General features: G+C 58.1%; 1 protein-coding gene and 1 non-coding gene across 9 annotated transcripts in view; both read left to right on the top strand.

Moving 5' to 3' along the window:
• Positions 1-1,191: 1,191 nt before the first annotated feature.
• Positions 1,192-13,345, top strand: part of PHYKPL (5-phosphohydroxy-L-lysine phospho-lyase) — a 28,059-nt gene continuing 15,905 nt past the window's right edge. The window contains exons 1-8 of one of the 8 annotated variants that reach the window (XM_053913072.1): positions 1,192-1,611; positions 2,382-2,500; positions 3,523-3,682; positions 6,885-6,959; positions 7,523-7,610; positions 7,687-7,803; positions 9,158-9,240; positions 9,510-9,735. In XM_053913072.1, coding sequence (XP_053769047.1) covers positions 1,553-1,611; positions 2,382-2,500; positions 3,523-3,682; positions 6,885-6,959; positions 7,523-7,610; positions 7,687-7,803; positions 9,158-9,240; positions 9,510-9,735 — 927 coding nt within the window. In that variant the 5' untranslated portion in view covers positions 1,192-1,552. The other 7 variants (XM_024577800.4, XM_053913076.2, XM_053913077.2 and 4 more) reach the window with 7 other exon arrangements.
• Positions 12,930-13,033, top strand: LOC112320389 (U6 spliceosomal RNA). Its single transcript, XR_002976419.1, has one exon. It is a non-coding gene; the product is annotated as a U6 spliceosomal RNA (small nuclear RNA).

The following is a 13,345-nucleotide window of genomic DNA, read 5'->3' as shown; positions in this document are numbered from 1 at the left end:
CAGGAAGGAGAGGCTTCCTGGTGTTGCCCTGCCCCTGACATACATACTCTTGGCCCAGGAAACCGTCCAGCTGGAGGCCTGGCTTGACCTCCACCTGTACTTCCGCCTAGCCTTGGACGTCCCGAGTGGGTGAGGTGTGGGCTGGGACTGGCTGCCGCCTCAGCCCTCGGACTGGGAAACTCTGAGCCAACCTAACTTCTCCCAGCTGCCCTGGGCCACGAGGCAGGGCCCCAAAGGGTTGCCTGTACTTCCTTTCTGAGGGTCAAGTTCCCCTGCCCTGTATGTGGGCAGCACGTTTGGTTAACTGGGGAGAAATTTTTTTTTTCAAGAATCACACATAAGGTTCGATACCATTTTACAGTAAAAGTGAGAAACTTCTAGCTTTGCACAGTGGCCGTATCATAGCCAATGAGGTTTATCTGAGGCACGATTATTGCTCACTGGGGGAAAAAAAAAACACGTAAGAAACGCCATCCAGTTTAGCAGATGAGAAAGTCCCAGAGTGGGTGGTAGTGATGGTCGCAGGAAGGGAACACAGCGAAGACGGTCAAATTTTGCGGCATGTGTATGTTATCACAACGGAAAGAGGTCCCGGCGGGTGGGGCTCAGGGACTGAGCCCTGCAAAGCGAGGAGTCGCTGGTTCTATTCGCAGCCCCGGCACTCGCCTGGCTTGTGGGCCAGGCCCCCAGTAGAGGGTGCCTGAAAGGCAACCACATACTAATGTTTCCCTCTCTTTCTCCTCTCTCTAAAAATAAATAAATGAAACCTTTTTTAAAAAGAAAGAGGAAAAAGAAACTCCAAGTGTTCTTTAATAAATGCCTTAATAAACATTCTACATTCTTATGGGGGGAAGAGATGAAGAAATCAGCAACGAGGGAGCAAAGCAGGGCACCGTGGCCCCTTGTTCTTGGAGTCCATCAAGGCAGAAAGTGCCAGGGCTCCACCGTGGAGGGGATCTGCCTGCTCTCCCGGCCCCTGGGCTGGGAGGCCGGCCTGTGCTGCCCACTCGCTGTGCGTCTGAGGGCAGAGCCCTGTCCGCTTCCGGGCCGTGTCCTTACTTTAAGCGGCAAGGATGCCCCCAACTCTCCTCCTGCCTGAACACCTCACGACCAACCCCCCCCCCCCCCCAGCGCGGTACAGCGCCCGCCCACCCCGCCTGCGGGCCCAGCGACCGCTCACGGCGCGTCCCAACTCACGCACTGGGAAGGCGACCCAGAGACTGCGCCCGGGGTCCCGGGCGAGGCCCGCCGAGCTCAGAGCCCGCCCAGGTGCGGGAGCCGCGGCGGACACCCCCGGGGCCCCTCCCACGCAGGGCAGGGAAGCCGCCGGGGCCCGAAGGGCGAGCCCCGAGGTACGCCGCGGGGACAGCACGGACCCCGCTCCCGCGCGGCGCTTTCCACAGAACGCCTTGGCCGTGGGAAGCCCACGGGGCTCGCTCGCCCAGAGAATTCACTCACGACACCGGCCGCGGGCGGGGGCGGGGCGGGGCCGGGCGGGCCGGGCGGGGCCCCGCGCCTTCGACCTTCGTCTCGGCACCCCGCCGCCGGCGTCATGGCCTCGGCTCCGCGCGGGAAGGCGGCGACGCTGGCTCGGCGGCGGCAGCTGCTCAGGTAACGAGACGGCGGCGCGGGCGGCGCGCACGCACGACGCACGCACGTCCTGCGCGGAGCCCGCGGCCCCGCGACCCCGCCCCGCCCCCGCTCCCCTTGTCTCGGAGGCTCGGCGCCCCGCCGTGGGGCCGGGCGGCCGCCCCTCCGCCCGCCCTCCCGCAGCCACCGCCCTCTCCGCGGCCTTCACCCGCGAGAAGGCCCTTGCGTGGCGCCTGGGAGGACCTGGCCTGGCCCGGGAGGGACGCCTTCTGGGGCCGACGCGGAGAGACGCAGGGCGGGGGTGGGGCGCCGTGTCACTGGCAGCCTCCGCGAGCCTCCTCCCTGGGCCTGCCCCTGGGGCCCTCGGCGGGGCGCGGGGCAGCCTCGGGCTGGAGCTGGGAGTTGCAGCCCGCGGGGCAGCCGCGTAACTTGGCTGGCAAGAACCCCTGAGGGCCCGCGCCGGCACCTGCTGGGGTGCCCCCCTCACTCCCACCCCTGCAAAGAAACACAGCCTAAGGGAGGAGCCCCGAAGGTCTCGGCGGCCACCTTTTCCGGGGATTCAAGGGACTGATGTGGGTACCGGAACCACGTAGCCTCCCAAGTGCTTACGCCCTCCTTTTCCTCCTTTCCAGCCTCACCTGCGGAGTGGGGCACTGGAGGCAGGAGCAGCACGGTGCCCTGCCAGCTTTTGTGCTTTCCAGAAACTGAAAGGGTGGGGGCGCTCTGATGGGTGGGCTTCTCCCTTTGGGTCTTCAGGCGTGGCTGTCCACTGTTTTGGCCTGTCCCCACAGCTCTTCCTGCAGACTCCTTTTTCCTGAGGATCCTATTAAGATTGTCCGGGGCCAAGGGCAGTACATGTATGATGAACAGGGGGCGGAATACATCGATTGCATCAACAATGTGGCTCACGGTCAGTACCATCCCGCAGGCTGGCGGGGCAGGAGAGGAGGCCGGGGCGGTGAACCCGGTCCAAGGGGGATCCTGAGGTGCAGAGAGGCGGGAGCACTTGGGGAGAGCTGAGCAGAGGGAGGCCCAGTCTTTCTGGTGTAGCTGTAGGCGCTTCCGTGCAGAAGCGGTGCTAAACCCGGCAGCAGTCAGAGACCCCGGTCTGGAGTCCAGTTCCACTTGGGACTGACCTCAAGCTCAGAGAGCAGCAGTCAGCCCAGCCGCGACTAGCAATGGGCTCTCCTGGCCAAGTGCTGGGGGTGATGGCAGGGATCTGCCCCGGCGACCATCTCAGGTCCTGGGCAAGGAAACGGAGGTAGGAATTCAGTTATCCAGGTCAGGCCGCGGGAGCTGATGGGGGAAAGCGAGTCTGAGACTCAGCAGGCACCTGTCAGGTTAATAAAGCAGAAGCTAAAAGCAGGGGCTCTAGTCCCGGCATGCCTGGGTTCATACCCCTGTCCTTCACTTATTAACTCTGTAATCTTAGGCAAATGACTTAATTCTCTGTTCCTCAGTTTGCTCATCTGCAAAATAGGCATGATAATACCGGGTACCCACCGCATAGTGTTTTGGAGGATTGAGTTAACTCATGCAATTTGCTTGAGTGCCTGGCTCCTGGTTAGCTCCCGCGGGAGCTCGCTGTTAGCATCATCTTTGGCCTTTGGCAGTCATTACCCCCAGCTCCCACTGACTGGTGAGGTCAAGCCTGCAGCCAGACACCCCCACCCCTACCAAAGATATGGTCTCTAAGTACGTTTCTGCCAGAGAACTTTTCCTCTGCCCAAACCTCAGGGACTCCTTTCTAGGTCTCCCTTTTCCAGAACTGACCTCTGTCTCCCACCTCTGTCTTCACACTTCCCTCTTTCCTGTCCACCTCTCCCTCCATAACTGTGTCTCCCCCAGCGGGGTGTTCAGATTGGGGATGGGGAGGCCTGGGAGGATCAGTTGAGCAGAGTCAGCTGTGTGATGGAGGTGGCCTTCTTCCAGTTGGACACTGCCACCCTCTCGTGGTCCGAGCAGCACACGAACAGAACCAAGTGCTCAACACCAACAGCCGATACCTGCACGACAACATTGTGGATTTCGCACAAAGGCTGTCCGAGACCCTGCCAGAGGCGCTCTGTGTGTTTTATTTCCTGAACTCTGGGTAAGTGCCCTGTGGCCAGCCCCCGAACAAGACAAGCATAGTAGAGCCGACCGAATGTGGACTGGAGAAGAGGCAGCCCTCGCTCGGCAGGTGCCCGGGCTTCCCAGCTGTAGACCCTGTGCTTACTCTGTCGACCCAGCTGCCTGGTCTCTTGGTAAGAGGTGCCATTGACTCCCTTCCAGGATCGTTGGCAGGGCTCACCCTGGTAACGCCTGCCTTTATTTCTGCCTTGGAAATACACGGCCCAGTGCTGGGGCTGCAACCAAATCCCTGCTTACTCAGTCAGAAACAAAACATCAAGTGATTCTTCAAAGAAATAAAACATTATGCGGGTGGGGGGTCATTGCCTGGAGGAAAAGTGCAGGATCTCCTGCGGCACAGAAGCAGGCCTGGCCTGCTCTGGGGGGATGGGGAAGGCGTTCCTGAAGAGTGACGTCAGACCGAGAGCTGCCCGGGAGACGAGTGTGCTTGTCCAGGTTCCCACCACACGGGGCAGCCTGTGCCGGGGCCCTGCGGCAGGCAGAGTCTTGGCCCAGCCCACGTGAGGCACTGAAAGGCAGCCGGTGAAGGAGGGAAGGTATGAGCAGACACGGGAGGGATGCGGGACCCCTGGGCCAGGGCCTCGTCAACCGAGTAAAGAGTCTGTTTGTATCATAAGAGCATTGGAAGTCACCGGAGGGTTTTGATCAGATGCGTGATGTCATCAGGTCCGGGGGAGATCGATAGTGGTCACCATGGGGCGCCATTTCAGCAGCCAGGTGACAGGTGATGGCAGCTCACACTGAGGAATGACAGTGGAGACAACAGTGGCAGATGATGACGTGTCCACAGAAGCAGGCCAGCGTCCGGGGGGAGAACATTTCAACACACCGTAGGTTGAGGCATTTAGGTCCTAGTAACTATTGTCATCATCGTCGTTGCCATTTGCGTAGTACGTTTGTCATTCTCTCCCGCATGGTAATTTCTAGGAAGCGGAATTTACATCTTCATTTTACAGATAAGGAAACAGACATTCAAAAAAAGGAAGTAGTTTGCCCAGGGCCATCCACACAGGGGAGGGAAGCCAGAATGGGAACCTCTCTGGGAAGAGTGGGGGGCTGGGTCCAGGAGTGGGAGCTTCCTTGGCGGTGCAGAAAGGGACCTTTGCTGGGTTACTCCACCAGATGTACTCTGTGGATTCCAGAGATTTCCACGTTGCCAAATCCAGTGGGCCCTTTGCTGCCCTTGTCTTGCTGTCTCTCAGCAACGCTGGCAGTTACCACTCTCTCTAGAAGGGCTCCGGCCTTGCCTCCAGGGCACTGCACACTCCCAGCTTCCCCTAGCTTCTGGCCAGCCCTCCCGGCTCCTTTGCCGATTCCTCTGTTCTGTAGGGCAGGTCCACTCTGGGCGCTTTCCCTTCGTGGTCTCATCTGTTCCCACGGGATTACTAGTCACCACGTGCTGGCGACTCCCCAGTGTGTGTCTCAAGCCCAGATGCTTCCCATGTGTTCTAGCCTCACAATTCTAACCCCCCACTTGACCTCTTTTTATTTTTTTAAGAATTTATTTAGTTAAGAGAGAGGGAAAAGGAGAGAGAAAGAGAGGGAGAGAAACCAATCGGCTGCCTCTTACTCGCCCTCAACCAGGGTCCTGGCCCGCAACCCAGGCAGGCATGCACCCTGACCAGGAATCGGAGTGGCCACTTTCCAGTTTGCGGTGCAATGCCCACCCCACCGAGCCACGCTGGTCAGGGCCTGTTTGACTGGAACATCCCCAACTCTATGTATCGAAAAGACAGGAAGGAGGTGATCGTCTTCTGCCGATGCCTGGTGGGGGACCATGGCCCCGGCTCTCCCTCGCTTTCCCAGGCACCTACCCCAGACCTTCCCACGAGGACATCACCCTCACTAACACCCCACACGTGGTCTCGCCTTATCAATGGCAGTACCATCCACATCTCTGTTCAAGGCAGAAACCTTCCCCCCACCCCGGTCCTACATCTGGCCTGTCTCACCTGTCTGCAGGATGTCTCCATCCACTTCTGTCCATCTCCATAGCTACCACATGCTCTCGCTGCATGTCCTTGGTCTCCTCACTTCCACTTTTTTCCTTGAATCAGTGTGTTCTTTTTTATTTTACGACTACTGTAGATGGAGGAGGGGCAGCACGCTAAAGCTGACAAGCCCAGAGGATTCACTTCCACTTTAACTCCCTTCTACGCCATTAGTCACAGCCGGAGGCTTCCTCCTCACGTGGAAGCTAGGTCATGTCTCTCCTCTGACTAAAACTCTGGTAGCTTTGCATGGCCCCAAGAAGGAAATCCGGGCTCCGTGCCAGGCCCTGTGAAGATGGCCCCGTGTGTCTCCCCACTGCTGCTCACCTCTGGCCTCCCCGTCCTCTCTCGGTTCCCGAGCACACCGAGCTCTTTTCTGTCTCCAGGCCTTTGCACATGCCACTCGCTGTGCTGGAAACCTCTCCCTGGGGAGGCAGTGCAGGTACTGGCCCCTCACAGAGCCCTGCCCTGACCCGGTAGCCAGCTCAGCCTGCCCCAGGGAGGCTTCGATGGCGGCCATTTGTCTTCCCGCAGTCCTGGGGGCCGGGGCCGAGAGCAGGGTGTCCTCAGGTGTGGTTCCTTCACGGCCTCCCTGTGGTTTGCAGGTGGCCGCCTCGCTGTCTGCACGCGGTCTGTCCTCTGTGCACACCAGCCCCTGGTGTCTCTGTGTCCACATTTCTTCTTCTTACGGGGACATTGCTGAGGTTGGATGAGGGCCACCCTCACGGTCCCATGTTAACTTCGTCACCTCTCTAAGGCCCTGTCTGCACATACAGATGCATTCTGAAGTGCTGGGAGTTAGAACGTCAACATAGGAACTTTGCGGGACACACTTCAGCCTGGAATGCCCCCTTATCTAAAGCAGGGCCCCCTCCGGTGCTCGGCACTCCTAAGGCACTTACCAACATGATCGTTCTTCCTTTGTTTGGGTTTTGTTTGATTGGTTGGTTGGTTTTCAGGACACATCTGTTTTTGCAAACCCCTGCCCCCCTCCTAGCACAAGGCAGGCATTTGATGAGTTTTTGCTGCATGACTAATGAACGGGACCCCAAGAGTTCTTGCTGCTGGCAGGGCTCCCCCTTCCCTCTGGGCTTCTGTGGAGGAAGCAGGGCCCCAGTAGGGACAGCCCTCGGACAGCTGGCAGCGCAGTGCCCTCCTTTTCCACCACAGGTCGGAGGCCAACGACCTGGCCCTGAGGCTGGCCCGCCAGTACACGGGACACTGGGACGTGGTGGTGTTAGAGCAGTAAGTGCCGATCCCAAAGCCTGGGCCTGCGCCCAAGGCCTGGACCTGCCACCTGGTGGGGGTCGGTGAGGCTTTGGCTTCTGGTGCCATGGGCAGGAAGCAGGGGTGCTGTGGCTACAGAGACTCACCCCCCCTATACACACACACCAGGGGGGCCTTTTCCTAATCTCTCTCGTAGGTGGGCAGCTTCTGGGGAGCTGCGAAAGCTCTGGTGGGAGGGGGCAGTTGGTCCCACATTGGAGGCATTGAAGCTGGCCCGACAGTGGCCCCCACGTGCCGCACAAGGCCAGGGTCAGAGCCTTAGCACGTGGACAGCTTATCACAGCCCTGAAGAGAAGCCCCACCTTACAAAGGCCAGGACTAGCCCCGGGAGCCCCCTTATGCACCAAGCAAGCGGCCTCGCAGGAGGTCTTACAGACTCCATGGCCTGTGCTTGACCTTGGCCCGAGGACTCAGGGCTGCCTCAGAAAGGGGCATCTCCTGGGGAGGGCACACAGTTGTCGAGGCCAGGCCAGAGACACAGGCCGCCTGGGCCTGAGCCCGCCCTCCCCTCTCCTCCCCAGGGCTTACCACGGTCACCTGAGCTCCCTGATTGACATCAGCCCATACAAGTTCCGGGACCTGGATGGCCAGAAGGAGTGGGTCCACGTGGTATGCACAGCCCAAGGGGGCGACAGGTCGGTGCCCGCACCCAGCCTGGATGACACAGCGCTGTCCCCCCCCACAGGCACCTCTCCCAGACACCTACCGGGGCCTCTACCGGGAGGACCATCCCAATCCAGCCGAGGCCTATGCCAGAGAGGTGGAGCGTGTGGTCGGCAATGCACAGGCGCAGGGCAGGCAGGTAACCACACCTGCACCAGCCACTTCACTGTGGCCCGCTGGTGCTAGTAGGTACAGGTACCCTCAGAGACTCCAATCCAGAGGTGTGTCTGGGTGTTACAGGAGCCCTGGGGCCCAGGCTGGACCATGTGGGTGTGCAGGGGGGTCCTTGGAGGAGGCACTGCCTGACTTCAGTGACAGAAGGTGAGTAGGAGTTAGCCAGTCAGGGTGGGCTTGAGGACAGAAGAGGAGAGGCGCCCTAAGCAGCCTGCGTCAAGGTGAGGAGCCACGTGAGTGTGGGGCCAGCCTGAGCAGCCAGAGGCGGGTCACCTGGTGCTGGATGCCCACAGGCGCAGGCTGAGGGGCTGGAGGCCATGGCAGACCTCTGAGGGACTTTAAGAGGGAGGGTAGTAAGACCAGAGTGCACTTGGATGGGGCCTGCCCAAGAGCGCGTAAGCAATGAGGGGCCGGTCCAGGCCAGTGTGGTGGAGGTGGAGAGGGTCGAGACAGGACAGATGTGCTGGACCCTGGAAGAGCAGTGGCCTCGGCGACAGGAGGGGAGGAGGCCTCACTGAAGGAGTCCCGGCACAGAGGAGAGGCAAGCAGGCCACACTGCCAGCACGGGTGGCAGAGCCAGACCTGGGGGCCTGGCCTACATGCTTCAGATGCTCCACACCCTCATACAGAAAACCAGGAAAGCAACTGCTCTGGTGGCAGCCCGGTGGGGGACTGGTGTGCCACCGCGTCAGCCTTTTCCCTCATCCCGCAGTTTCCTCTGAAGCAACTCCAAGGCAGAGCACAGTTTGGGAGTCACTGCTGGAAGCAGAAGGGGTCATGGAAGCTTTTAAACATGACAAGCTTAGTGCCGGGGTTGAGGCATCTCCCAGTGGAGAGCTGGAAGAGGCATCTAGTCTGAAGGCCCCTGCCGGGGGCCAGGGCAGCGACTGGCAGACCTGCCCTGGAAGGCAGGCGTCCCAGTCTGGGGAGGGAGTGGGTGCAGAGGTGGCACAGAAGGACGCAGGCTCTGCTGACTGGTGGAGGGAGGGCTGGGACAGGGATGGGGGCCTCATTTCCGTTCTAGGGTGGAGGCTGAGGAGGAAGAGGCCTGCGGTGGGGGGTGGGGATTAGTGCATTTTGTCTGGAGCCGGCCAAGTGCAGGAGTCTGGAGGCTTCGGGGTTGTAAGGGTTGGTTTGAGGCCTGAAAGAAAACTGAGTCACAGACCCTCAGATGTGATGTGGAGGCCGAACCGGGGACACGGCGATGACAGTAACTCCTTCTGTTTGGAGCCAGCTCTGAGCCAGCATTAAGCACAACTGCCTCCGCTCGCCCCTCGGCACCTGCACGCCGGTGTTCCCACGTCCCCTGTCGTCCACAGATCGCTGCCTTCTTCGCTGAGTCCCTGCCCAGTGTCGGGGGGCAGATCATTCCCCCTGCTGGCTACTTCCCGGAGGTGGCGAAGTGAGTAGGTGGGAGGGGTGGCCCCCCAGAGGCCAGACCTATAATTGGGCTTCCCGACCTTTGTTCCACATTCCAACCTCAGCCTTACCTGTTCACCAGATTTTTCAGAGCCCCTCAGAAAACAGTGGCCCCTAGAAGGCCAGCCATCTGCCTCAGGCCTCAACCTTACCGTTGGCAGAGCCAGGATTCAGTCCCAAGACCTCCCTCCTCCTGCTCTGATCCCTCTGGCCACAGCTCCGCCCCCGTCAGCCCTCTGTCCTCCACCGCAGGCACATCCGCAGGGCCGGAGGGGTCTTTGTCGCAGACGAGATTCAAGTGGGCTTTGGCCGAGTGGGCAAGCACTTCTGGGCCTTCCAGCTGCAGGGGGAAGACTTTGTCCCCGACATTGTCACCATGGGCAAGTCCATTGGCAATGGCCACCCTGTAGCCTGCGTGGCCACAACCCAGGCCGTGGCGAGGGCGTTTGAAGCCACCGGCGTTGAGTACTTCAATACGGTGAGTGGAGGCTCCAGGGCCAGGGAGGATTGAGGGTCTGGGCGGCAACCCACTGGTCCTTAACGAGCAAGGGCCAGGGACCTGGCGCTGCTCCGCCACGAGGAACGCCCAGGGTGCTGTTGGGGCAGGTGGGAGCCCAGGGACAGTTACAGCAAGTCAGAGGAAAAAACACAAACCCCCTTTAAAATTTGCATCAACCTAAAAGCTGTGGCAAAATATGCCTATGAAATACATAGGAGAACAAGAGGCCCCTTCCCTGCAGCACAAGCTGCCTACTGTGTGCAAGACCTGGTGCTAAGAGCTGAGTAAGGTACATGACGAGCGCCCGTCCGTCGGGGTGGCGGTGCCCCAGGACCAGAGTCCACCTTGCCGTCGGAGCTGGAGGAGGGCATGGCTCCCTGACCTTGTGTCCCCTCAGTGATGTGGATGCTGGGGCGCCCAGAGCACAGTTGTGTGGTGGGCGAGGGGGCATGGCGGCCACCAGGTGGCCTCGCAGTAAAGACCCAAGGTGCCTGAACTGATCTTCGGGACACTGAGGAGCCAGGGAAACACTTTGTGGGGGAGCGACGCGATCTGAAATACACTTTAGGGGCATCAAACTCATCTTCACCAGGGGCCACATCGGCCTCGCGGTCGCCTTCAAAGGGCCGAATGTAACTTTAGGACTGTGTAAATGTAACTGCTCCTTAACCGTTAGGCGAGAGCTCGGCACTGCGGCCGGATTAGAAACAAGGTGCCGGGCCGAGTAAAACAAAGTCGGCTGCGGGCCTTGTGTTTGCCACCTGTGCTTTAGAAAGTCGGGAGGTTGGCAACTGGTCCAGGCAGGAGAGGAGATCTGGGCACAGGCCACAGGGGAGAATAGGGAGGGGCAGTGAATTGAGGGGAGGAACTCACCGTGACCTCTCAAAACAGAGTGGGTTTGAATTGAGGCCAGCCACAAGTCAGGGTTTGGCAAGATGGCCGGGATTTGGCAGAGATCGTTAGTGGCGAAGGCTGGTGCTTTCAACAAGCTGTCACTCTGTGCCCCGCTGAGCTGCAGACAGAGCCTCTGCCCTGGACAGTTCACTGCTCAGGGTGGGGCTTGGGGGAGGAGGAGACAGGCCCACAGAGCCCCTGATCACTTCGAAGTAGTGTGTTCACAGTGCACCAGGGACACAGGGCGGGGGACCTGGGAAAGGAGCAGGGCACACTGCTCATGGATGTGAGAGGAGGAGGAGGCAGCTGCGTGTTGTGTTGGGTGGGAGAGCCCGTTGGGGCCTGGTTTTTGTCTGCCTCACTGAAGCCCACATACATACACCCATCACCTGCTCCTGCATAGCCCTCTTCAGTTAATCAGCTTTATTGCCGATACAAGCCATCACCCCAAACCAAAGTGAGGACCTTGACCAGAACCTGCACCTGTCTGTCCCTGTGGCCGCTCCCCATCCCTGCCCCCTCAGCCCAGGCAGCCGTCACTCAGAGCCCCCTGCCCAGTAGTTACTCTTGTTTTCTAACTTTGTGAGAAGCACGTCGCGCTGCGTGGGCTTGTTTTTTACCTGACAATATGTTCCCGAGAGTCACGCTGCTTGTCAGTGACGCGCATTCGCTTTGGCTGCTTTATAACAACATCCCGCTGTAGAAACGCCACGGTGCACTGTGCACTCCTCTTGGTGTGCTTTGCAGTTGTCCCCACGGTTATTGCCGTTAAGAACAGTGCTGCTGTGAGCCATTCGTGTGAGTCTTGTACGTGTGCAAGAGTTTTCCTAGGACAGCCCAAGAATGGAGCCATCGTTCACCTCCATTTTGAGGCAGTGACATCTGTTTCCAAAGTCGGTCACAAGTCAACGCCCCGCCAGCAGATGTGAGAGATTTCTGTAGGCCAGCGTCCTCTTCGGTTGTGCCAATCACGCGGGGCGTGGCGTGAAGGTGCATCCCCTCGAATCGGGGAATGTTCTCGATTTGCCACTCCTTGATTTCAGGTTAAGTGAAGCATCTCTTACGTTTACTGGCCATGCGTTCCCCTCTTCTCTGCAATGCCTGTTCTGTGGCCCGTGTTTTCATCGAGTTCCCAGTTCTTTCTTGTCACGGTGCGAATCAGTACCTCGTCCCTTTTCACAGGTGAATAACCGTTTCATGGATCCATTCTTGTAAGTTAGTGAACATTTGGATTTTCCCCCTCTCTTGCCTATTACGAATATGTTCCTGTACGTGTTTTTGCGTGGACATATATTTTCAGTTCTGGTGAGTGTATACCTGTGAGTGGAATCATTAGGTCATATGGCAACTCTAAGATTAACTTTCGAAAATCCTCACCTGAGGACATGCTTATTGATTTTAGAGAGAAGGGGAGGGAGGGGGAGAAACACTGATCATTGCCCCTCGTACACTCCCAACCGGGGACCGAACCCACAACCCAGGCGTGTGCCTGTGCCGGGAATCATACCCACGGCCCCTCAGTTCATAGGACAATGCTCCGACCAACTGCACCACCCGGCCAGGGCTAGTGATAACTTTCTGAGGAATGACACTCCCTTTCCAAGCAAGCGGCTGTAGCAATTCACACGCCCACTAGCAGTGTGCGCGTTTCTCCACATCCTTGCCAGCACTTGTTATTTTCTGCCTTTTATTGTAGCCATTCTAGCGTGAAGTGGTTTGTCACTGTGATTCGCGTCTCCCCGAGGACTGTGATGTTGCGATGACAGTTTATACATGTACTCTTTGGAAAAGGCCCACTTACATATCCTTTGCCCGCTTTTTAATTGGATTACTTGTTGGGGTTTTCTTGAGTTGTAAGAGTTCTTCATCTATCCTAGACACCAGATCCTTATCACACGTGTACTTTGTAAATATTTTCTCTCATTATCTGAGGTGTCTTCTCACTTCCTTGGTAGTGTCCTTTGAAGTACAGAAATTTTTAATCTTTGATTAAGTTCCGTTTGTTTCCTCTTTGGCTGCTTGTGTTTTGAAGTCACACCTAATAAACCATTGCCTAATCAAAGGTCATAAAGATTGACACCTCCATTTTCTTTGAAGAGTTTGTAGTTTGAGCTCTGACACGTAGGTCTCTGGTCCATTTTGAGCAAATTTTTGCATATGGTGTGAAGTAGGGGTAACGACTCTTGCAAGTCAATACCCAGTTGTTCCAACACCCTTTGCTGAAAGGACTGCTGTCATCTCATCCAACGGTCTTGGCAGCCTTGTCAAGAATCAGCTGGGTGCCCGCTTCAGTGGCACAGGTACTAAAAGTGGAACTTTACAGAGATTAGCGTGGCCCCTGCACAAGGACCGCACGCAAATTTGTGAAGTGTTCCATGTTTTTTTTAAAAAAAGAATCCACTGACCATACAGGTATGCATTTATGGGTTTATTTCTGGACTTTCGGTTCTGTTCCGCTGATCTATCTGTCCTTCGGCCGTCTGCACACAGCCTGTAGCACAGGTGGCAGACGCAAGGCCCGTGGACCTTGTTCTGTGGGGCCCGGCACCTTGTTTCTACCCGGCGGCAGCGCTGAGCTCCTTGCCCCTAGTTAAGGAGTAGTGACATTTACACAGTCCTCAAATTACATTCGGCCCCTTGAAGCCAACCGCAAGGCTGATGTGGCCCCTGGTGACAGTGAGTTTGACACCCCTGG

The sequence above is a fragment of the Desmodus rotundus genome, chromosome 10, assembly GCF_022682495.2.
Source record: "Desmodus rotundus isolate HL8 chromosome 10, HLdesRot8A.1, whole genome shotgun sequence".
Taxonomy (NCBI): domain Eukaryota; kingdom Metazoa; phylum Chordata; class Mammalia; order Chiroptera; family Phyllostomidae; genus Desmodus; species Desmodus rotundus.
Note: the sequence above shows the minus strand (reverse complement) of the source record. Positions and strands in the feature narration are given on the sequence as shown.